This window comes from Lissotriton helveticus, chromosome 1_1 (assembly GCF_964261635.1).
Source record: "Lissotriton helveticus chromosome 1_1, aLisHel1.1, whole genome shotgun sequence".
Classification (NCBI taxonomy): Eukaryota; Metazoa; Chordata; class Amphibia; order Caudata; family Salamandridae; genus Lissotriton; species Lissotriton helveticus.
The window spans coordinates 82,445,599-82,470,835 of NC_136057.1; the positions used below are offsets into that span (position 1 = coordinate 82,445,599).

At 45.3% G+C, this 25,237-nt stretch overlaps 1 protein-coding gene across 1 annotated transcript in view; it reads right to left on the minus strand.

The window, feature by feature from the left end:
* LOC144758779 (uncharacterized) overlaps positions 1-25,237 on the minus strand; it is a 210,165-nt gene that overhangs the window by 165,289 nt on the left and 19,639 nt on the right. The window contains 1 exon segment of the mRNA XM_078646449.1: positions 5,677-6,340. Coding sequence (XP_078502575.1) covers positions 5,677-6,340 — 664 coding nt within the window.

Below are 25,237 nucleotides of genomic sequence, written 5' to 3' on the forward strand. Positions count from 1 at the left end.
TATTAACCACAAAATCGCCATCCAGACTGTTAAGATTCACCACTTTACCAGATCATTTGCATGATTTAGATGCACATCGTAGATGCGAGTTTCTCTACCAGGCACTTTACGAACAGCACAAGGGTAGATTTGTGTATGCCCCTCAATTGTATTTAGATGTACTATGTACTACCTCCTCTCTTGTCAGCCTCTTATGGTGCACTTCAATTACTTTTAGAACGGTGCCAGAAAAGTACGGCATCCACACAGAAATGACATTACTACTAAACGCTCTATGCCGCCGCATTAGGACTTATGCTCAAGTAAGTGTCTCTCCCTTCCAAACCATGGGTTGATGGCTGACCAGCCAGAACTGTCCTTTGAGGATTCTTTTCATTTTTGTTTATTTCAGAATCGGTAGGAGCGCCTTCTAGCCCACACAACGACGGGACATCCGTTGACCGTCAGTTTCATGTAGGTAACTCCTACATTTCCTATTACAAATACAGCCATTTCACCACGTAGATTACTAATACTAGCTTCTACATTGATTCATAGGCTCTCTACCTTTGTCCTGATGAAGACCCCAACATGAGGCAATACTAACTCTTCAGCACACAAGGGGTTGAAACGTAGACTACGCCAACCTGACACACCATAGGATCCAATGCAATGAATATATCTCGCCTATGTGGGATGTGTTTTGGGAACATTAATACTACTTTGACTATAAAGGCGTATTTTATTTTACTGTGATGTTATTAATGTCACACCACCTTTACCCTGTCCCTCACAAACCTCTTCACTTCCCTTTCACACCGAGAGCACTTTTTAATGTAATGAATTCACAATTACATTGAATGAATATCGATCATAATATGATAAATTCCTTGTTTGAAATCTAAATGAGTGAACTTTTGCTGTGAATAAATGCAATTTGACTAAGAATATTGCATCAGTAACTATATTTCACTGTACCTAATTATATGTGGTGTCCATTGGTATGAAGTAATACTTTTGTACATAATTGATTGATAACTCGGACCACTTCTTTTTGTACTTGAGTAAGCCAACGCAGCGCTTTGCGCTGCCTAGCCTTACTCCATATCTATGAAGCGTTTTGCGTCGCCTTGTAGATATGATTCAGAGGCCTGCACCACACGAGCTTTAAAAGAAAAGTGACGCTCCAGCTGGGCAGGCCTCTTGTAAATGAGGCCAGAGTTTGCACCAGCAAGATCAAAATTATTTGTCTACAGAGAGTAGCTGTCAAGTACTAGGGTACTCAGCCCCTGATGCCCTTATCACTGAGAAGGACTACAATAATTCAATTATGGGGGGACCGCCCAGAGTGAGACATCCCTCCATGCTTATTTTTCAGGGTATAGATAATTCCATGTCAAATAACATTTGGGTGGGGGGAAAAGTGAGATATTTCTTTAACAACTGGGACATGTTGTCTCAAGACACCTGGATACTAGACAAGGTAACAGACTTCAAGTTGGAGCTTTACAGCTCTTCAGCTGAGTGACGTTTATACAACTATTGCCGTGTTCCAGGTTAGACAAAGAAGGTAATCCCATCTAGGACCGGGATATTGTGGTTGAACTGTTTGAAACTGAGCATACTCAAATACGAGACAGTAAGATGGTGCTGGTCATACCTGAGCATAATGGGCAGTGATCTGTGGACTGTGGTTACTGACATCATGGGAAATGTAGTTTTTAAGTTTACTGTTGATTGGTTGCTGCGCAAATTCAGTAATAGAAAAAGAAGCATTATTCCAACCAATATGTGCTTAATAAAATGTTAAATTCTTGACGTGATAGCTCCAAAAAAATGTCTCTCAACACTTATATACAGATACATAAACATTAGGTCTGGGCGGTGAACTCAGCTCCGTTCGTAGACTTTGTGGAGTTTTTCCACACTCCTCAGAGCACTCGGAGTTCAGAAAAACATTTCCTTGCTTTTGCTCACCAACGTTAAATTGGCGAGCGTGAGCAAGGAAAATCCAGCACTAGACAATCTCCCAACGAGATTTCTCAACGCGGCTGCCCGGGGATGGGCACTCGCACTCGTGTTGAGAAACTTTCCATTCGCGTTGAGGAAGCTGCCGCTCTAGTAGAACTTCTACTCAAGCGGCGGAAAGATGCAGTTCCCTCTTGCCCTGTGCGTGGTGCTGTTCGCACTGATTTTACTGCGTGGGACAAACATCTGGCGCCAAAAAATCAGTGTTTTAGTAAATGAATTTTTAGTCTAATATGCTAGTAACTTGTACTTTTAGAGCCTATGTAAGCCAAATAAAGTTTTATGTCTGGCTGATATGCCGTAAATGTGCCAACGCAGCTGTAACAATCTTGTGACCCGCTGGCTTGCTCTTGACAATAATTCGGTATCACAGCTTCAGCTGAGGCCCCCAATTCCTAGTCTCATCATTCACTTAGCCCCCAGGGCGTCTCTTCATTGCACACACATACATGCCACCATTGCTACTTAGTTCATTCCTAGAGATCCACACGTCACTGCAGATCCAGGGCTTGCTACCAGCCACAGCAAGCTCCAGCACTTGCCCAAATAGGATAGGATAGGATATATGTTTATAGAGCGCGCGATTGCCGTGGCGTCTTGGCGCTAGTGTATGTAGAAAGGTAGTATGGCCTGTGTTACCGGGGGACTATGTGGAAGTGAACAGCCATGTTTTCAAGTCCTTCCTAAAGACCTGCTGATTAGATTGAAATTTCATGGCCATAGGCATTTTGTTCCATAACTTTACTGCATAATTTGATAAAGTTCTGCCATCCCATCTTGCCCGTCTGATTTTAGCAATCTGGTGAAGCGCCCAAATTAGCAGATCTAAGGGTACTTGAGGGGGTATAAGGTAGGATTTTTTTGGGATATCTTCAGCACCTCCACCATAAAGTGCTTTGTGCACCAGGCATAAGGCCTTAAATTCCACCCACTGCTGGATGGGAAGCCAGTGCAGTGACTTAATTCTAGCCGAGGTTGATTGTCCTTTAGGAATGTTTAGAAGTAATCTTGCTGCAGTGTTCTGTAGAGACTGCAGTTTTCTCAGCTGGGTCTTATCAATGCCCAAAAAAGGGCATTGCAATAGTCCAGTTTAGACAGGAAGAGCGCCACCACCACCGTCTTTTGCAATTCTTGTGAGAAAAAAGGGAAGATTTTTCTCAAGGTTTTTAGTGAAAAGAAGCAGGAGGAAGTGAGACTGTTTACCTGGGCAGAAAAATTAAACTGGTCATCGAAGATGATTCCGAGGTTCCTGACCTTGGGAACAGGACACGGGCATTCCCCGGCCTCAACCGGCCACTAGGAGTCATTCCACAGGCACCGGCCAGGGCCAAACTTGATCACCTCCGTTTTGTCAGTGTTCATTTTCAGGAAGCTATGGTTCACCCAGGTCATGATCTCAGTGAGAGAAGCATGAAACCCGGCGACTGTGGCCTCAGGCTGATTGAAGATAGAGATAACAAGCTGAGAATCATCAGCATATGAGACCAGGGCAAATCCATGCCTCCTGATAAGTCTGGCCCAAGGAGAGACGTAGATGTTAAACATTGTCGGGGATAGGGGTGGCGACATCGGCACTGGTGTCTGAGTGACCCCAGAGCAGCCTCGCACCAGGCATCTGTCTGTCCCTTGCTTCATGGTCACTGATGACTATGGGTGGATCTTGTGGGGGGCACACAACATTCACCAGGATGATTCAAGACTTCATACACTAGTGCTGTTGCTTCCATATAATAGTTTGGAGGCACGCCTTGTGCGCTCACAGATGGCACAGTGTCCAGAGTAATCGACTATTTTAAGCCAACCAATACGCTCAGTAAAGGAAAAGGTCCAAGGGACAAAGGTGTTCCCAAAGCAATTACACTATTAAACTTCAAAAGTTTTCTTCTGAAACATCAACAGTGCAAAGTGTACTTGTAACGCTTGCACTACTCTAATAAACACAGCGATGGAGCGAACTACACACTGGAACGCCTCACATCTTCGGGGCGGGTGGTGGAAGGTCTGCAGGGGGGCGTAAGTTCCTCCCCACCCTCTTCCGGGACAGACTAATCACCAAGATAGAAAACAGACACTCTGAACGTACTGATGAGTTTGAAGTATCTCCAGTCTCATCACCACATGGAACAGGCAGGCAGATTGGTTTATTAGCAAAGTTTTATTGCGTAAAATAAGACATTCTTGGCAAAGAGCTCACTGCAGCAGTGTCCTTTGTCTAGTTGTCAATCCCACCCTTCACACTAGAACAGGACACAATTGACCTCACAAAACACATCACACAATGAGATTAAATACTCCTTACAGTGTCTTTATCGGACAATCTGCTTTGTTTTGTAATGTATGTGAACGTTAGTTTTTGGGTATTTAATTCTGACCAAAATAGCGGCCAAACTCCGGCCGACTTCTACCATATAGTTTGCTTTGCCCTAGCCTTGACCCATTCTGGTCCGAGGTGGAATCTGAGCTCACACAGACCTTGGGTTGGCAGGTTCCACACGATCCCTTACTTCTTCTCCTGGGTGTATTTGAAGGTTTGAACTGCTCTAGAGCGGACAAACATTTTCAGGGAACAGCGGTCGCTGTGGCTAAATGAGATATTGCTGCAGCCTGGGCCCAGCCCAACCCCCTACCCTGCGAAAGTCGCACCAGGGAGTGGATTGGTGAGTGGCCCAAGAGGAACATGGTTGTCCCAGAAGGTGCCATAAGATTTGGGGCAAATGGCTGATCCTACTGTTTTAAATTGCAAGCTTTGGCTCTCCCATCTAACGGGGTGCTGCTTTCCAGCTTGGGTGGCTTGCATAAATACTCCTACCCACACAGTGGGGTTTTTTACTGTCTGTTGGAGATGGAATTGGCTTTACAGTGTAAGATGTATGCTGTCTTTTTTTTTCTTTTCAAATGATAATACAATTGATTATCAAAAAAAAAGAAAATTCTCACCAGAATAAACCATCTCAAAACATTGTGAATTGTGTCACGGTCTCGGCAGTTGAAACTGCAGAATTAGATGGGTGGAGCCATGAATCCTCTTTTGATCTCTCAGCCTGGATGGGTTGTACAGAATATTTACACAGCCGGTCTGAAGATACTGATAGGGAGTAGATGTTCCTGCTTTAGTGATGAACAGAGTTTATATTTTTTGCCCTCAAGTGGTTTTTGATTCCTATTTCTTCTGCTAGTTTCTTTTTCCCATGTGCTCAGGTCTTTCAATAGTTTGTTGTTGAATCCCAGACGTTATGTATATCAGGATAGTTTATGATCCACACTTGGTAACATGTCCTCAACACTGCCACATTTCATGAGAGTCTGACAGGTTTAATTCGCAGTGAAGCAGCCTCTACGAAGTTCGTTGCTTGGTGAAGTGACATTAGTGACGTTGAAGAACCTACATTCTGTTTGGAGACGCTGCGAACGTTACAGTTTGTCCTTTAACTCAAAGCTCTTCTGACATTCAGAGGAAAGGGAGGATCTCAGCCCGGAAGGATTGTTAGATGTCATAGGAGATCTAACTTTAGCTGAAGATTCTTAGATGATGTAAAAGATCAGATTTCTTTTTTTAAATTAAGGGTTTTTGGCAGTGCGTCAAGAAGGCTTCCATCTTGTATGTGTTACTTGAGGTTGCTGAGCACCACCTTTTGTTTATAGCAGTTTCCATATCCTGTACGGCATCACGGCCGTCGCCTGTGTGTTCTTTGATGGCGTACAAGGCTTGCCTTAAGATCAAAGCTCTTGCTACACACAGTGCAGTGATAAGGCCTCTCTCCTGTGTGTACGCTTTGATGCCGTACAAGGGTCGCCTTCTGAGAAAACCTCTTGGAACACACAGTGCAGTGATAAGGCCTCTCTCCGGTGTGAGTTCTTTGATGCATTACAAGGTGTGCCTTCTGAGAAAAGGGTTTGGAACACACAGTGCAGTGATAAGGCTTCTCTCCTGTGTGTACGCTTTGATGTTGTAGAAGATTTCCCTTCTGAGTAAAACTTTTCTCACAGACATTGCAGTGAAAAGGCCGCTCTCCTTTGTGAGTTTTTTCATGTGTTTCCTTATCAGCAAACCTCACTTCATGCTCAGTGTAGGGGTACCGATCTGTGTGTGTTTGTTTGTGCAGTAAAAGATGCGTCTTTCCAGTAAATGTCTTCTTACACTCAGCACAGGCGTAAGCTCTTACGCAGGTGCATATTCTTTTCTGCTTTGCAGGTAGTGTTTTATTGTTAAAATTCTGTCTTCTGTCTATTCCTTGGTGTTTTCTTTCATTCATTTTAAAAGCAAAATTCTTCCTTCCTCTAGAAGCTTTACGTTTCTCATTCCTATTCATACTTTCTGTCTGCGACTGCTGTGCTGCAAAATGAAATGAACACTGAAAATTATACGTGGGAAATATTTCTTGAAAGAAGTGCACAGTTGTAATATGAGAAAGGTGGACAGTAATATATATGAAGGAAGGAAAATGTTACTACCTGTAAACAATCATTTGTTGCTTGTAGTTCTACAGTTCACATGTGGTGATCTCTCATGGGTTGGGTTCTGACTACTAAAAATAAATTGATTGAGTTTTGATCTGGAGAACGACTCGTAATCCTATACAGAGAGGCATAATGCATCAGCGCGCAGACTTCAATTAAAATCAGTGTGTTGTTTTCTCCATTGGAGTACAACTGCTTATATGTGTAAATTTAAAAAAATAAACTGCTTAATCTGAGCAACCTATATACTTTCCAACCATACAGCAAGTGGGTGATGCATGTGAGCCTGCAACATGCAAGTGAGTAACATTTTCCATTTGCAGCAAGCTGTGGCACATCACAGGTTGTGCCATAACTTAAAAGAATAGTTAATGTCCAGAACGCCGCAGCCAGGCTCATTCTAGGGACACCACGCCACAAACATATGACCCAACACCTACAAAGCCTCCACTTGCTTCCCGTTGAGAAGAGGATCACCTTCAAACTCCTCACCCACGCCTACAAATCCCTCAACATCGGACCCACATACCTCAATGACCGAATTTGTTTCCACCTACCAAAGAGCAACCTCTGCTCCACTGACCTCGCCCTGGCCCAGGTCCCCCGCATCAGCAGAAACAGACCCGGCGGGAGAGCCTTCTCCTACATCGCAGCCAAATCCTAGAACGAGCTCCCGGTCAACATCAGGCGCTCCCCAACCCACCACACGTTCAGGAAGGACCTCAAGACCTGGCTTTTCGACTGACCCGGAGCTGCTCCCCCCCCCCCCCCAGTGCCTTAAGACCCTCGCGGGTGAGTAGCACATAAACCGCTGATTGATTGATTGAAAGGAAAGAATGGCGAATTCAGTTACTAATATGCTTAGAACAATTAAACACTACTGGGTATCTTCCTTGCATTGATGTCACCAGAGAAATATTTTATGAAAAGATGCACAGAACCACATGTTTCTGCTTTACAAATATCTACTAGAGATATGTTGGGTAGAAAATCCATGGTTGCATCTTTATCACACGTGGACTCAGCCTGTGGTATTTTTATGTGGTGTCTCCGCTAGGCCTGGGCGGTAAATTCAGTTCCACTTGCTGCATTTGTGGAATTTGGGTAATTTCGCGTTCCGCTGAGAAAGTGGAATTGCCAAAACTTCCGAGATCTGCGGCTTCGCAGAATTTTTTGCTTGTTCACGCTTTCAAAATGTGTGTTTGCAAGATATTTCCCCCCGAGCACGCAAACAGCGTTCGCGAACAGGAAAAAAGCATTGTGAACAGGCGGAAGAAGCAATTCAGCGTGTTCGCAGAATTCTGCGTGCTCACGGAGATTTTGATCGCAGAGCTTTGCGTAACACGACTACGCAAATTCTGCCCACCCCTAGTCTCCGCACGAGTAGAAAACCATTTGCCAAATTGAGCCGGTGCAAAAAACTGTCTTATTTTTCATACATTTTTAATTCTGATAATGAAGAGCATGAGTGCATGTTTAACTCTGGGTGCATATTTAACTTTGTCTTTGTAAACTTGCAGGAACTATTCATCTACTCATGGGGCGTGCAGTTTGCTAACTGTTTGAGGAAGTGACTGCTACTAGGTAGACAACTATCTCCATTAAGGCTTGCAGTCATGTAGTGGCTTAAAAGGTGGAGTTGTTACTCTTGATAAAATCTTAACTGGATGCCAGGGGTGCTCTGGTGGGATAACCATTCTCAACTCTCCCATGAACATTTTCACAAGAGTTTTTTCAAAAGTATTCAAACGTTAGTGTAGGCTAGGCCAGCTTCTTTATGTATGTATCTATATGTTATTTCTATACCGCAAACCTAGCCTAAAGCTAGGGACAAAGATGAGCATAAATTATTTTTAAAGAAGGGAGTCCTCAACTCTTTCCTAAACGGGAGCAATGTCGGGCGGTCCTGATGGATACAGGAATGTTGTTCCAGATCATGAGTTCATAGATGGAAAAGGCCTGCTAACTTTTTTTTTTTTTTACAGTTCTAAGTCTGCAGTCTGATGGAGTTCTCCAACCTCGCATTGAAAATAAGAGCTGAACTTAAGGACAACGAGAATGATGAACAAGTGATAAGAAAGAGGTAATAGCTACAAAAGAGGAACTTTTAAAGGGAAAAGCAAGACTACTGTCCTCAAAGAGTCTTAAACTTTGTAAGATGATTCGAATAAGTAAGGAGAGCAGTCAAAATTCCATTGACACAAAGACGACATGAACTTCTGACAGAGGAATCAAGCTCAGAAGGTGACTCAGACGACTCTGCTATTAACCGCATGCGTGCGGGCGGAATTCCGCCCGTACGCTGGGTTTTTAAAAATCGCACTTTACGTGACGAGCTGGGCTCGTCATGAGCGTGCGAGGAGGCTACGCCATGACGAGCCCAGCTCGTCATGAGCGTCGAAGGGGTTAACTACCTAGGAAAAACACCTACTTGCCACTTTTTTCGCTGAGTACGGGTTACTGAGACAAGGACGGACAATGGAATATCATAAAAAAGGAAAAACAAAAGCAAGAGGCACAAACAGAGGAAGAGAAAGACAGGAAAGAGCAAATGGAAAAGATAACTCACCCCATAGGAAGAGAAATGAATTAATTCTCTATTATTAACTCATCACAACATTAACTGACAATGGATGAACTAAATATCCAGAACCTTGGCTTATATGTCTGCCCCAGTAGGGACTTAGAATACAGTTCATGTAGAATTGACATATTTCCGTTTCTAAGGTATCAACATAAAATCAGACCCAAGCCAATGAACATGAGAATAGGGGAGCCCAATACAGAAAACATGACTTGTGTTCAAGAGACACTGGGCCTGATTCACAGAACTAACTTAAGACAAAATCCTAAACTTACTACCATTTTGGTATTCACAGAAGGCACTTACTCATTTCGGTATTCACAGAAGTTAGGAGTCCTAACTTTACTACTACTAAACTGAGAAAAATCCTAATTTTAAGACTTTCGGTATTCACAGAAGGCATTTAGGAGTCCTAAAGTTAGGAGTCCTAACTTCACTACTCCTAAACTGAGAAAAATCCTAACTTTAAGACTTTCGGTATTCACAGAAGGCATTTAGGAGTCTTAAAGTTAGGACTCCTAACTTCTGTGAATAAAGAAATGAGTAAGTGTCTTCTGTGAATACCAAAATGAGTAAGTGCCTTCTGTGAATACCAAAATGGTAGTAAGTTTAGGATTTTGTCTTAAGTTAGTTCTGTGAATCGGGCCCAGCGATACTTTATGACATTGGCTGGTCTGGATAATGGAAATATATGTGCAACGAAAGAGCGGGAAGCATTGCTGGGAAAGGAGGCACAGATAGATCAGGGAAGTCTAACTCGCTTCAAAAAGCAAGCTACATATAACTCCTATAATCTGGATGTCTTTAGTGACTTGGTCGCCAAAGACTTGTTCAAATAAATTGTTCACCAGTCAAGGCAAGAAGGGAAGAATCAGATCCAACTTGAGTAATGGACAAAGGGAGGCCATTAACACATTCCGTAATGACAACATAAGTACCAATGTCATCCGATAAAGGGCAAGAATTTGGTTTTAATGATGGTTTGAAATTATGAATATAAGGCTTTTCAATAATTATTAAATACGGATTGTTGTGAAATGGGAATGGCAAAATTTCCATTTGTGTAAAACACTACCCTCTACACTTTCACTTTTGGCCTGCACAGGCAAATATTTCTGTAATATCTTGTGTGCTTTATGCCTCTTGTAGAAGTATTGGTTACATTATTAGTTCTCACCTGAGTAGGAGGAGGAGCAAGCAGTGACTGCGGAAGCTGCGGATCGCGGATCACGGAGGCTGGGGGAGACGCTTGACCCGTAGAGCCGGACGCCGCGAAAAAAACCATTTCAGCCTGGCGCACCGCGGCCCAGGCAAAACAAGGCAGGTGCCGGGTGCCGGGTACCGCGGTTGAGGCCGCTGACGAAAAATTGCCGCCATCGCATCTCCACCGCTGCCTTTAGCCTTCAACCTGCAGCCGTTGCTCCACTGCCGAGGAAAGGCAGACGCCGGGTGCCGCGGCCAAAAAGAGGAAAAAAAGCCTGCTGTAACCTGCCGTATCTGCGGCCGGGACCCGCGGGAGGTGCCGCCGCAGGAGGGGACAGGAGCATCGCAGGAGCACGGCGCCCGCCCCCACCTTTCCATCGTTCCAACGCCTCCCATCTGCCCATCTGTTCAACACTCCTCCGCGCCAACATTGTCCCGGACCCGGGTGCTGCTGCTGTATTGCGTAGGCAGGCCAACAGGTCGACGGGCAGAGTGGGATGCAGCAAGCAGCAAGCAGTGATCAACAAGGAGCCACAGAGCCGGGACCCAGGGACCCAGGGAGACAAAGCGTGCCCCAGGAGAGGCGGCAAATCCGCACGGGGGTGCTTTGTTGTGGTGCTGTGCTGAGCTGAGCTGCAGTGAGGCTGGGCAGGGTGTGCAGCTGCAGCTGCCTAGCGGGACACGTCAACGCCATCCCCGAATGCCACACGCCAACGCAATAGAGGAGAGGGGTTGCGGCGGTGAGCGGCAAGCGGAAGAGAAGCTTGGGGGAGCTCATCCCATTACAGCCAGCGCGGAATCTGCTGCGTCTTAACGAGGCAGGAGCCACTAGACAAAACAATACTCCCGGATCAATACCCTAAAAGGGCACCCTCTACACAGGCACATTGGCACAAGGTCCTCACAATCAAGCCTTGGAACCACGGAATTAAGCCGAGGTAGTGCCAGGGAAGCGCAGGACCACGCGAGAGCTGAATATCACTGAGCTGAGTACTACTACAGAGTAAGCAGCGGACGGCGGCAACCCAGAGCGGTAAGAGGCTCAGTGTGAGTGGAGGTGGGGGAGGTCCTGGAGTAAGAGAACCCCCGAAGCCGGGGTTGCTTCACTTATACGACGGGCTGCACCCCCTCTCCCTCCCCCCGCAAGCCAGTCGGGTCGTCCGCCTATCCATGCATTGTTTACACCCCAGCCGACGTCGACCCCGACAAGCTCTTGCACCAGTCAGCGCTCGTCCCCGCCGAAGACAGTTATAAGCCTTTACGACCAGTCCCCTAGACAGGGTCAAAAGGATTGCGAGGCCCCGATCGGGGAAATGAGATCGGGGAAAATGCGCCAACCCACGGAAAGTAAAAAATCCCCCAAAAAATCGAAAAAACAACCGTGGAAGCTAAAACGTCGCCAGAAACAGGGCCCGAACTAAACCCTAGGGAGAGGTTGGTATCGGCACCAACCCTCGAGTTAACATCAGTCCCCAGACGGAAATCAGGACTCTTAAAATTCTTTTACCTTAAAGATCCAATGGCGGCGATTTATGCACCAACGGCGGAGGCTAGCAAGCTACCAAGCCCGATTGCGCCATCGAACGTTCCTTCTCCACTGGCGTGTAGCCTGCAGAACATGTCAAACGCCAAACTTGAGTGTCTATCCCTTCCATCGTGTTCGAGGCCCCCACTCCAAGGCAAACTGGTGTTGTTAACCGCCCAGGTACACCATCCCAACACTCCTGTAGTCACATACGAAATCAAGGGAGTAAGAGCTGTAAATAACATCACAGAAAGTGGCCCCGCAAAGGATAACAGGTTGAGCCAGAGTAAAAGCGCGTCAATCGAGGAGCAAGACGAAGCCAGTGACCACGCAGCAGCAAATAAGGGCATTCAGGAGGGAAACACAGGTCACAAAAACCCATCCACCGTATCTGGGCAAGAAGGGGACTCATGGTTAAAGCCACTCTTTCTACCAAATGATTCTCATCTAGAGGAACTTACTGAGAGAATTACAAAGTATATTGACTCACAAGGGAGAGCACCTCGAGCAGATTACGGTTTTGATGATCGACACTTGAGTCCGGGTATGCTGGTCTCAACCCCCCGCGGCCCTGAGCAAAAAAAAGACCAACAAAAAGTAAGCACAAACAATAGCATCATTATGCAGGCAAATCAACTACATTCCACCCAGCCTGGGCCAATTACAATTTCATCGGGGAGCATGTCGGTCTTAGAGCTCAAGGATCTGAGCAAAATCCCAAAAGACGAGCATACTACGTCATGGACCCAATCCCTGTTAAGCACCATAGAGCAAGCAATAAGGGTTCTGATTTACCAATCTAATAAAATGGAAGTCCAGATCGACCTTATTACATTAGTGGCCGAGCACATGTCGGGCATAAACGCAAAACTGGACTCTCTATCATCGCTTTTAACAACTCAGGGGAAATTAGAGCCAAATCCCAGCTCGAGTAATCAACAACAAAACTGTGGCTGTGGAAGTATTATTGAAAAGCTAGCAAGCCTCCCGGCCATACTGATGGATATCCTAGGGGAGGTAAAACAATCACGAGGTCAGAGTCAGGCGTTAGAAACCAGGCCCACCCCGGAGAAACCAACCATACTTAAGAGAAAGCCGATTAATGGCCCTTTAAAAAGCAATCAAAGAATGGACCAAGAACAATCACCAAAGGAATGTGGTCTGGGTAAAACAGCCTCAGACATCGAAGAAACTCAACTTACCCAACAATCCTTAACTGACGACAAACCAACAAAGAGACAAAGGAAAAGGGCAAGGAAGGCCAGGCTCAAGTACAAGAAGCAACTAAAAGTAGATCCCGGCAAAATCTTCCCCATATTTAAAAACAACATTCATTCTGAAGACAAATCTAAACTTCTGAATGGGTCATCAGTGGGTGAGGATATTCTTGCAGATCCTTTCTTCAAACTAAATGGATTAGACACATTAAGAGACGAAGGCCTGAGGACAGGAGCCAACTCGAGTCTATCACCACCCATAGGCGACAATAGTCAAATAGACATAAGATCGAACACGAATCCAACACAAGTGGCCGAATATGGAGAAAGTGAGCAACACAAACTGACATCAGCCATGGCAAAAAACAGTTCGGGCTCAAAATGCACTCATAAAGAGTGTTCTAACCCTGGCTCAAAAATCACTATTGAGCAACAACTAATTACAACACCTGAAAGGAACGCACACGAACCTAAAGGACGAGTAGCAGCACCTGAATTTAAATCCGTGCCAACCCCCATGCGAATTACTGTCCTGGCAAAGGATCGCAAATGTTCACTACTGCGAAGGGAGCAAAGCACGGCCCAAATGAAGATAACGAACATAGCCCCAACTCAGAAAACAGCAACCTCAACCAAGGTAGTACAGAAAGAACAAGAAACGATCTTCCAAGTTTGCGACAATACACAAGCTCATAACCTGTCATTTTGCAAAGCAAGCTCAACACAAAAGGAGAAAGGCAAACACCCAGAGGCGTATAACTCAAAACTAACCTTTATCCCCAAATATCCAACAAGGGGGATTCAGGATATTCTTAATAGAGGCAATCTGCTGAAATTGTTTAAGGAAATATCGGCCTTAAAAGAAATTACTACCCAGGACCTCTATTCCGTCGAATTTCAACAAAACGTGCATAATGCGGCTATAGAAGACACAGTTACAACTTGGGCATCAAAGGACCTGGTAGAAAGGATATACCTTGCAAGATCCCAGTTTGAATCATGGGGAATATCTATAACGCGACACAAGCGTCCGAGGTACCCCTATCCCCTACAATTTAACATATGTGATCAAACCAAGGGGCAAGAGAGCAGAGGGCAACTTACCTCCTGTCTATGTGGCGCCAGGGCTTCCACGCCAGAGCCGCTAAGCGCAAGTCGCAAACCACAATCAATCAGCCTCCATCACGCTGATAGAACGGATTGGTCCTGGATACCTAACATCTTGAGCAATAAAGCTACCTAACCCAGACCCAAACTCCCTCTTCACACCGCGAAACGAGATGATCCTGCCTAATCTAACAAAGAAATCCACAGTTTCAATCTGCTCGTGAAATGTGCACGGCTTACAAGAAATGGCCCAAGATCAAGAAATACAAGCCTTTTTTCGTCGTCAGGACATAATCTTGATCCAGGAGTCATGGAAACTACAATCGAGTTCGATTCTAGGGTTTGAAGAACACCAAATTTATGCAGAAAGCCTATCAAAGTATGGCCATCCCCGCGGTAGATTATCAACATACGTAACCCATAAATACAACTGGGCATCTGAAGTGGGCCCAAGTGACCAGAATCACTGAAGCACCCTCACCGGGGATTGAACCGTGGAAGATATTGATATTCAATGTTTATATCCATCCTGACAGAAAGTCACAAAACGAAAAACACGCGACCTTGCTGTCACTTATTAATGTTATGCAAAAGACCTACTCACAATACCCACTGGTTATCTCCGGGGATTTTAACAACGCCCTCATAGACCAAAATAAGGCGAAGGTGAAGACGAACCCAAACGGCGGTGGAAAAAAAGTTAGCATCCAGCCTAAAAAAATATGGACTGTCAATCTTGAATGGGAACACAAAGGGGGATATGCCGGCAGCGTGACATATTTGAGTGGCAGGATACATTCAATAATCGACTACTCCATAGTAAGTGACGAGTTAAGCCCCAGTATCGAATCATTTGCTATAGAACATCGAGTAGAAAGTGACCACTTTCCTCAAATAATAAGTCTGAACTTTGTACCAAGCACGGCACCTATAACGACCTCCCTGTTGCATCACGCATCAAACTTTAACTTGAGGAAACTAAAATGGCGTGGAGAGGGGCTGGGAAAAATCATGGACGCAGTTAAAGCCCATATGGACAACTTAAGAACACAAAAGGAGGAAGACCGAGTATCCAACTGGGAGCAAATGATTCAGGTCCTGCAGCAAAAGTTTCAAGCAAGGCCAGGGATTCACAGAAATCTCAATAACAAGAAGGAGCCTTGGTTCAACATGGACCTAAGAGCAAAAAAAAGAAAGGTCGCAAAGTAGGCCCGCGCCGTCGCAAGACAAAAAACATCAGGGTCAGTGGCAAACAAATCCAATCTGAGAGAAGCCAGGTGCATCTACAGGAAGGCATTGAGGGCCGCAAAGCATCTATACAAAGAAACCATCTGGAACAAACTTTTAACTGCAGGCAAACATCCTAACAGCCGTGACTTCTGGGGCATCATAAATGAGCTTAACCAAGGGGCAAAACTCGAACAAGAAGCCGAAGTTGATGCAGAAACCTGGACCAGACATGTGCAAACTCTATACAGCAGCACAGTGTCATGCCACGTCAACGGCTCAGGGGCAGTCAAGGATAACACGGAGGAACTAAAAGGTGTGAAGTACAAGGAATACGGGGAATCCGAGTGGGAAAAACTCCAGAAGGAGCCAACAGAGCCAGATGACCTAACCACCAAAAATGAACTTATGATGATAATTTTAGGATTAAAAGAGGGCGCAGCAGGACCAAATGGGCTGCCAAACGCGATTTTCAAGCATGACCCGGACTTGTGGTCAGAGACCCTAACGCCCATGTTCAACCGAATATACAAACAAGAAGAGTTACCCGCCTCCTGGAAAGGCAGCATTATCCATCCCATATTTAAGCATGGCGATCACCGCAACCCCACAAATTTCAGACTGATATCCTTAATCGACGTAGAGGCCAAACTCTACGCCTCCAGCATTTTAAGGGAATTACAAGCCTGGATATTAGAAACAAAGATCATGCCAAAATTTCAAACTGGATTCAGGCAAGGAATGGGAACAATAACAAACCTCACTTGCCTGTCCATCCTAACGGACACAGCGGTAGCAAAGGGCACCCGCTTATATGCCTGTTTTATAGATATCAAGTCTGCCTTCGATCGGGTGAATAGAGAGCGTTTGTGGAGAAAACTAGAGAGCTGGGGGTTGCCACACCAACTCTTAACAGCTATCAAAGCCCTACACCACCACACCTGGGCAAGAGTGAAACTGGGAAATGGAGGCAACACAACCAGGAACATCCAAACGCACCAAGGCCTAAAACAAGGCTGCGTATTAGCCCCCACCCTCTTTAATCTTTTCCTCTCTGACCTCACAAGCGCGATTGAATCAGCAGATAGCCACCCTCCATCTTTGGCAAATAACCCAATACACTATCTACAATACGCCGATGATATTGTACTGTTGAGTAAAACACCAATCGGACTACAAAGAGCCATCAACAAATTAACATCGTACTTAGAAAGGGAAAGCCTGGAATTAAAGAAAGAAAAAACTAAAGTGGTCTGCCTAGTAGACCCGCAAAAGTTAAAGTACAAATGGATGGCCCAAGGGACAACAGTGAAAGAACAAGAGTACTACAAGTATTTGGGAATAACAATATCGAAAGGTGCAAACTACAAGGATCATAAAACAGCATTAAAAGCAAAAGCACAAACTGTAATTTTTGCGCACCGATCGTTAAAAGAAAAAATGGACTGCCCTAACCACAACCATCTATTAAAAGTAATGGCAGCGCAGATTATGCCCACCTTATCTTATGGCCTAGCTCGATGGTGTGGGAAGGAGGCCGACCTCTTAAACGAGCTACAAATTAGAATCTACAAAGCGGTCTTCAACCTGCCAAAATCCACCTCTGCCTCACAAGTCAGGCTGGAATTTGGTCTGCAAAATCAGAAGCTCTGGAGCATGAGCGACTTCGTGAAACTCTGTAATAAACTTCGCTCTGCAGACCCCGATAAATTGGACAGGCTATGCTGGGAGGAAATTAAAAAACGGGGGGAATCTGACACCCCGAATATCTGGGGAAAGTATCTTAAACTCTGTGTAGAAAAGTTGGAGCTGGTCTAAGCAAACTAGCCAACTTAGCAGCAAAAGTTAAATCCTTTTTGGAGGATAAAGAGTCATTGGCAAAACGTCGGCATGGCTGGACTGTTATGGACTCGTTTACAACTCCAAAACCACTAGCATATCTAGCAGCCCACTTCAGTGACCATCTAAAAAAATCCTTTATAGCCTATCGGATGGGGATGCACGTCTCAAAGGACCTCTCACCATCCTGGAAACAGTCCCACCAGACGAAAGAATGTCGCCTCTGCGGGTACAAAAACAAAACCCTCGTCCACCTTTTCTGTATATGTCCGGCCTGATAATTCAGAGACGACTCACATTGAAAGCCATTCTTAACGCATTAAACATCCATTCTTGCAGACATGCAGTTACAAGCTGGCTCAGAGGCTCCTCCATAATTCTGGCTTGCCGCGGAGTTAAATTTATGGCAGAAGCAAGAAAACGCTTAGAATTAACTGAACAGGAGGCCCACCCGTTGGTGGACTATTAGGGACATCCTAACTTTTAGACCTTCATGCATCTGTCTCCAACAAAACAGCGGCTGAGAGACAATAACTTTAGTATTTTTAATACATTTTGCACTGTTATTTTATTAGGAGAATTTTGTAACAATTTTAATTAATTATGCAAATAAAACTCTTTGACTACCCTCTACTGTACCATGCTTTTACCTTCTAACAAATGTATGCAAGAACAAGGGGGGCATATAGTGCCCTCCAACAATAGCTCACTGGAAAGAACAGCAATAAACTAAAACCATGTATTGTTGATTCTTGTGGAGAGCCTTCCATCATATTGTATAGATAGTGAGAATTATTTTCTACAAAAGATATACACAGGAGACAATCATATTTGACAATTACCTAGGATGTGATCTTGCTAATTATGTATACACACACGCAAGGTCTAAGAGCCTACGAACATGCTTTTTGCAATAGACCAATATGTCCATATGACTATACATGGATGCTTAGGACCATGACTTTTGCCTAAATAACAATATTTTCATATTTAACTATAGATATTACAGTCAAATCTCAGGGACTGCAATGGGCACCTGTTTTTCAAGCTCTGCAAATGTATTTGTGGCCTGGTGGAAGGAAAGGTGTGTCGTGTAGTTCCCACTAATCAGTAGGATCTGCGCGTTTGTTGGACAACATAAACTTTGGATGAGGTGCCTAGACTGGACCTAGAGACCAGCTAGCTCACAGTGCCACCATAAGACTCCCTAACCTTACCAGGAAGCGAATGGTTTCTGGCAACCTCTGAACGTGACAACCCTGACCCCTCAGGGATCTTGGAAACAGAACAGAACCTTTTGCTCAGTAACTCAAGCTTACTTGCTCTCAGAGAAATATACAGAGAATACACAGAGGGACGTTTTCAATATATTTATTGAACCAACGTTATTCTTGAATAGAATACATAAGCTGCAATAATTAGTAGACCGAAGCAGCTGAAAGCGATTACAAGCACGTAAATAGTAGACATAGTTCTATCATGGTGCTAAAACAGTGTATATATGCAGGCATATAAGCAAGGCAGTAATCAGGCGGACTCCTACTATGCACTCCCTACTCTTCGTGCACTTAGAGTGTGTGTGGGTGTGAAGCCAAGAATCCCCACTAAGGGACATGACAGGAGAGAATGCAGGCCACAAATTGGTTACAAACTGAGCACCGACCACGGAGATGCCAGCCCGCTGCATAGTGAAGTCTCAGCCTGCATGGACCCTGTGTGTCAGCTGTAGCGCCTCCTCTACTAATCTATTGGGATGCTCCTTATTTATAATAGAAACCATCTTTGTGATGTACGTATAGGTTAGACAATGCTATGGATATGTAGATAGCCCTCTCACCCTGTGGATGAAGATAGAGATGACATTTGTACATAGTGCGTCAAGAGGCCTTGTACATGGTGTTCGAGGCATCGTGGTAATGTTGGGCGAAGGTAGATGTGTAAACAAAGTAATCTCAGAGAAACGAATCCAACATTGTCGTTCATGCAAATATGTGCAAAAGGTCACAGCTGAAATGTTACTGTAAAAAATAGGACAATATATGAAATGAGCTACTTCGCTACATGGGCCTAGACCGGGCACATAACAGGTGGTCTGGATATCACAAAATGAAAATATGACAAACCATACGCTGATTTGGATCGGGGATACAGATGACCTTTCCCTGCTGTGGGACGGATGTTAAATGTAAGACGATAAAGATGAACATTGCCGGCTCCATCTTGTATAACGAAAGCCCCTACGAGCACGTAAGCGGCAACCATTTTAGTCTCTGCAGCCATTTTCCACATTGCTGGTCACCTGCGCATCACCCCGGCCGCCCTCATCCTCCCCCCGCGCTCTGACTGAACCCGAGCACACATACCGGGGTCGTAAAACCATGTCAGCACGACAATACCTTAGAACCACTTCCCGCACCAAACCCACTTGTCATTTCATCCTCTGCGCACGATCAGGCCCCTCTGATAACCTCCTCCACTGCACCTGGCCACTCAATCCGGTCCCAGGCGCTAAACAACCCCAGTGGACTTAGTTTATTGCCCATGTAACAACAGAACTTGCTTCCCCAACAAAGAGGCCGGAATTTAATCAATGACCCGACCCTTTGATCTGACCTATCCCACGTGTTTTAGGTCCTGTCGGAATGTCCAGCTGCGAGATAATGATCATCTGTAAGGTCCGGGAGGGGGAACATTTGCTGCTGGACTTGTGTGGGAACTTAAGGCGGGGATTCCAAGGATGTTTCACTATGTAATAAACGGATGTCAGGAATGTTTGATCATGTAATAAACGGGCGAAAGAAACATATAAAAGGCCAGGCCTCAGAGATGCAGTTAGAGCACCTCCTGACGATAGCCCCGGTGTCGGATGCGATATACTCTCCTCTAGAGCAATAAACTTGTTCTTCGCCTATCAACCTCCAGCGCCTGCCTCGTTATTTTGATCGCTAATCTTAAGGTGAATTAGAGGTGGTTTTCACCAAGCGGCATCGAAAGTCTTGAGAGTCTCGCTGCTTTTCATCACGGAAGTAGGGAAAAGTCTAAAAGATTACTCCAGAGACAGACAAAAACTGATCTCAACCTAAAATTCACTCATTAGATAAGAAATAAATCTATAAATGACCTGGCTATCCATACTGAGCTAGAGAAGCACATATGGTCAAAAGCCTACATAAAAAGGAAAAAGCAGGGCGTTGTGAATAGCGTGCATCCACAGAAACTGATAGAAAGTATTCCCTATGGTGAAATGCTATGGACCCGTAGAAAAATTGATAGCCAAGAAGTGTATGAGAAGGAAGAAAAAAGTAAGCGGCCAGCAGCCAAGCGAGCACCCAGAACATGAATAAACTACTTTTAAATCAGAGACACCAAAGGAGGGACCTGATATTACCGTAAGGTTCATCACTACATACAATACGAGGTACACAGCAGCAAGACAAATTCTAAACATTGGAAAATATTAAAAGCTGATCAGGTGATTGGACACAATATTACCTCACATCCCTCCATCACGTATCGTAAAGCCCGATCCAGGACAAACATGCCCATAGCTATATAGATAGTCCAATGAAAGAAAGGGGCCATCTGATCTAAAAGGTTTCTGAAAATGAGGGAAATGTATGGCTTGCAAATCTGGTGTCAAAATAAAGGAAGTTATTCTGCATAACAGGAAGGACAAGCAACCAATTCATAACCTGTAGCACAGATTTCTGTGTATATATACGTGAAAGAATGTACCCACAGAAAACAATATGTGGCCAACTAGATGTTCCCCATTGGCAAGTGATGGAGCACATGAGAGGCATCAAACACCCGGACTTAAATTCACCAATGTCTGGAGATTTTGTAAATTGCCATGATGATAGCATTGTAGACGCGCTCGGTTTCTTTGGCCTTATATCAGAGGAGGTGATCAAGAGAAGAAATTGAAAAGAATCGATTTAAGATATAATAAAGAGCTGGGTACCGAGGAAGTCAAGGCCCTGAATAAAGATTCAGAATTACATGGGCACATAGGATGAATACTGATGTCGAATCTGCAAACTTTCCCACTACTGACACTCTCTGGAACACATGTTAAAAAAAGCCATCATTTTGGCAGGAGATACATTGGGGAGTAGGGGCGCTACGTGGCGCACAAGCGGAATGGCCGCGGTTGTCTGAGGCTCCCGCAGTCCGGTTCCTGATCCTGCATTTATCCTCGCCTGATTGACCCCGTTGATGCTCCAACATGCTCGGCATCGATGGCTGACATCCCTGTGACACTAATGAACTGACATCTGGCCGCCTACATTGCGGAGATTGCCCTAATCTGTTGCCGTGTGGCCGCCGCGGACATACGGTTGAGCTGCCCTGTAGCGCTGCGGGACGCCGCCTGCTACGCAAGAGCCGGGGACTTCACTTGGTGAGTGGGCCGCATGCGAGACAGGGAGACCTCTTGGGCGGAGCGGATCCATTCTGGTGGCAGGCGATAAGCGGAGGACCTCGCGGGACAGGGACGCCTTCCTCGGCGCTATCTTTCAAGTCGGTCCTATTTCCTTGCCGACAGCTTCAGGGTACGGGACACTGGCGGCAGGCCGCGACACTAAGATGGCGGCGCCCTGATGGGATATGGTTGCGGCGTTTCTCCCACGGACAGGAATGTTGCCCTGGGGCCTGAAATGTGTGCATTTTCTGAGCTAGGACCACCAAAAACATAAAGAACAGAGAGGCAACAATATAGAAAACAGAGTATGAATCAAGTTATTTTCAAGTGGTCTTCATATATATTCAAAAAGGAGTAGCGGTCCTTCAAGTTATTCTTCAAATATTTTTATTGCAGTCTTCAAACACAATCTTGACAGAGATGACAGCCAATGTGTTTCTCGCAAATTGGGCTTTCTCAGGGCAGAGAAAAGGGGATTTGAGCATCTGCAGCACTTCAGTGCAATGCTACCCAGGTGGCAGACCTAATTCTCAGGTGCTGAATTAAATCTGTCTATAAGTAGTGAGGTCCACAACTTTCTGTTATATAGAGGAATGCCAGTATGCATTGAACAGGAACACGGTCCTGACGTAGGAGTTTACTTTAGAATTAATTCTCCTCCAGTACGTATAGTAATCAGGTCTCAATAAGTAATATATTAATTTCTGGATGGACGCTATGCTAGGTGTCCCTGGATGTAATGCTTTTTTGCGCAGGTTCTGAGCAGGACCGACCCTGGCGAGGAAACAAAACTGGATGCTGGATGTTTTCACGGCGCTCCGCAACATAACTCGTCACTGATGTTTCCTATTGTTTATGGGGGGATGGGGAGAGGGAGGGCTGGTGCTTGCATGATTGGGATGCAGCAGTGGGAGGGGGGAGGGGTTTTTGTTAACAGATGCTTTTCTTTTACAGGTGGGGTGAGAGTACAATGTGTTTCATATAGGGACTTGATTGTTCCAAGGAATAGAGAGTATGGCAATAGACATACAATACACCTAGAATTTCGAACTTCATTACTGGTATGGCAGAGACACGGAAAGACTCTAACTTGAGGATTATGTCTTGGAATATCTGGGGCCTTAACGATACTCGCAAGGGCCGGAATGTTCTTGCGTATCTAGATCGACACCAAGTCCATATAGCCATGTTGCAGGAGACGCATCTGGCTCCAGGTCCTCGTCCGCAGTTTGCAAGTAAATGGGCAACTACACGCTCCTTCTCATCCTACTCTACTTATGCCAGAGATACCGCTATCATAATTAAAATATCTGTCCCGTTTGTACTAATTGGTGAGGTCATAGACCCGGCTGGGAGATTTGTTATTGTATGGGGCCGTATTGGTAAAGATACTGTGACTCTGGTGAACTCTTATGCTCCCAATGTTGATAAGCAGTCATATTTCACGACACTATGGGGCAAGATACTGGAAATCGGTTCCCTACAAATTATATGGGGAGGGGATATTAATGTGGCGATACGACCTACACAGGATAGAGCTGATGGGTTCGCACTCAACAAACCTAAGTCAAGGGAGGCTCTGATGGGGAAGCGCCTTGATGCCTACGGATTTAGTTGCGCTATCTATATATTTCATTTAATAATAATAATAATAATAATAATAAGGTGACTTGATAGACGGATGGAGACATATGTACCCCCATGGGAAGGAAGGCACTAATTTCACCTCTGCCACAAACACATGGGCACGGATGGATTACATCCTGCTGTCGAGGGGCCTTGTAAATGGGTTGGACAGAGCAGCTCACTTACCCAGGACGTATTCTGACCACAGTCCAGTCCTGATTCATTTGCAGGTACCAGGGTGGGATAGCCCCAGGCCACAGTGGAGATTACGCCCTATGGCCTTGCTAGACGAAGTCTTTAGGACAGAACTTGGGGAGGAAATTGCTGATTTCTTCCCTCGCAACAAGGACACTGTTGATAGTGTTGAGATCATTTGGGAGGCTTTCAAAGTGAAGATACGAGGATATTGTATCTCCAAGAGCTTTGGTGACCTCCGGGACATACAAAGGACGATACGTACCCTTGATCATGAACTGAAAGACCTTGAGCGACGGATGGCAGGGGGGACAGGGTCACAGATACATGCCGCCTTAAGTGCTAAACTAACGCAATATGAGGAAGAAGCAGAGAGGGAATCCAAGTTTCGGGGTAAACACTGGATGGCTAGGAATTATTGTGAGGGGGAACGACCTGGGAAAACTCTTGCAGCACTGATACGCACCCCGCGCTTTAACAACACAGTGTTAGAACTCACCACAGCGGCAGGGCAGGTGGTTAGGGATACTGAGAGTATACTGAAGGCATTTCACTCCCACTACACTACGTTGTATACCACCAATAATGCTCAAGACGTACAGTATGATGCCTTCCTTGCTGAGCTTGCCTTATGCTGGCTTAGCGACGGACATAGGTCCTTCCTTGGTGCCCAATTTGAGTCAGACGAAATCAGGGACGCTATAATGTCCCTTAAGAATTTATTTAGTGTGTTTTATATAGCCCGCAGCTACCCCAACGGGGTGTCCCGGCGCTTTCTGTGTATATGCTGGGTCTCACTCATAGGTAAATTAGCAGAAGAGGAATGTTTTCAAGGCCTTACGGAAAGGCAGCTCCTCCTGAATCTGCCTAATGGAGTGAGGCAGTTTGTTCCATTGATAGGAGGCACAAGCCTGGAAGGTTTTCCCCCCAGAGCGTTCTTTCTTAAATCTGGGGGTACACAGCAAGTTTTTTGAGCTGGATCGAAGGTGTCTTGCATTGCTGTAGGGGCGGAGACAGGAAGAAAGATATGCGGAGCCCTTTCCCTTAATTGTGCGATGTGCCAAGGTGAGTGCTTCGTCGATAAGGAGAGATATGTACCCGAAGGGAGATGCCACAGACCAACCGGACTGCAGCATTCTGGACTATCTGTAACCGGTAGCAGAGGCCCGAAGCAAGGGCAAAGTACAGACTGTTGGCATAGTCCAAATGAGATGTTATTAATGCCTGGACAATGCTTTTCCTGGTATTACTAGGAAGAAAATTAATACATTTTTTAATCATCCTACTTTTGGAGAGACATGCGGCAGTCACCGTCTGGACTTGGTTTTGGAAGGAGAGGCTGGAATCCCATCTAACCCCCAGGTTTTTTACTGATTTCTTGGGGGAGGGGGGCATGATTAAGTCATGAGGCCACCAGAGGTTTGAGTCCAATGGAGAGGATTGGTGGAAAAAGAGGACCTCGGTTTTCCCCGCTTTTAACCGAAGGAAATTGTTGTCCATCCAGCGGGCGATGTTGCGGAGGCAATCTTTTAGTGGGTCAAAAGTGGTGTGGGTAATAGTGTCATAAAAAAATAAAAGCTGAATGTCATCAGTGTAAGAGGTTGCCTTAATTCCTGACTGAGCAATGAGCTCTGCCAGGGGGGAAAAATAAACATTAAACAAAAGGGGGCTAAGTGAGGAGCCCTGTGGGACTCCCCATTTTATCGGCCGACTTTTGGAGGTGTGGGGGTGGGGGGGTAAACACCGCCTGTGTCCAATTGGATAGGAACGAGGACAGCCAGTTCAAGGCTTTGCCTTGGATGCCTTTAGCCCGGAGACGGTTAAGT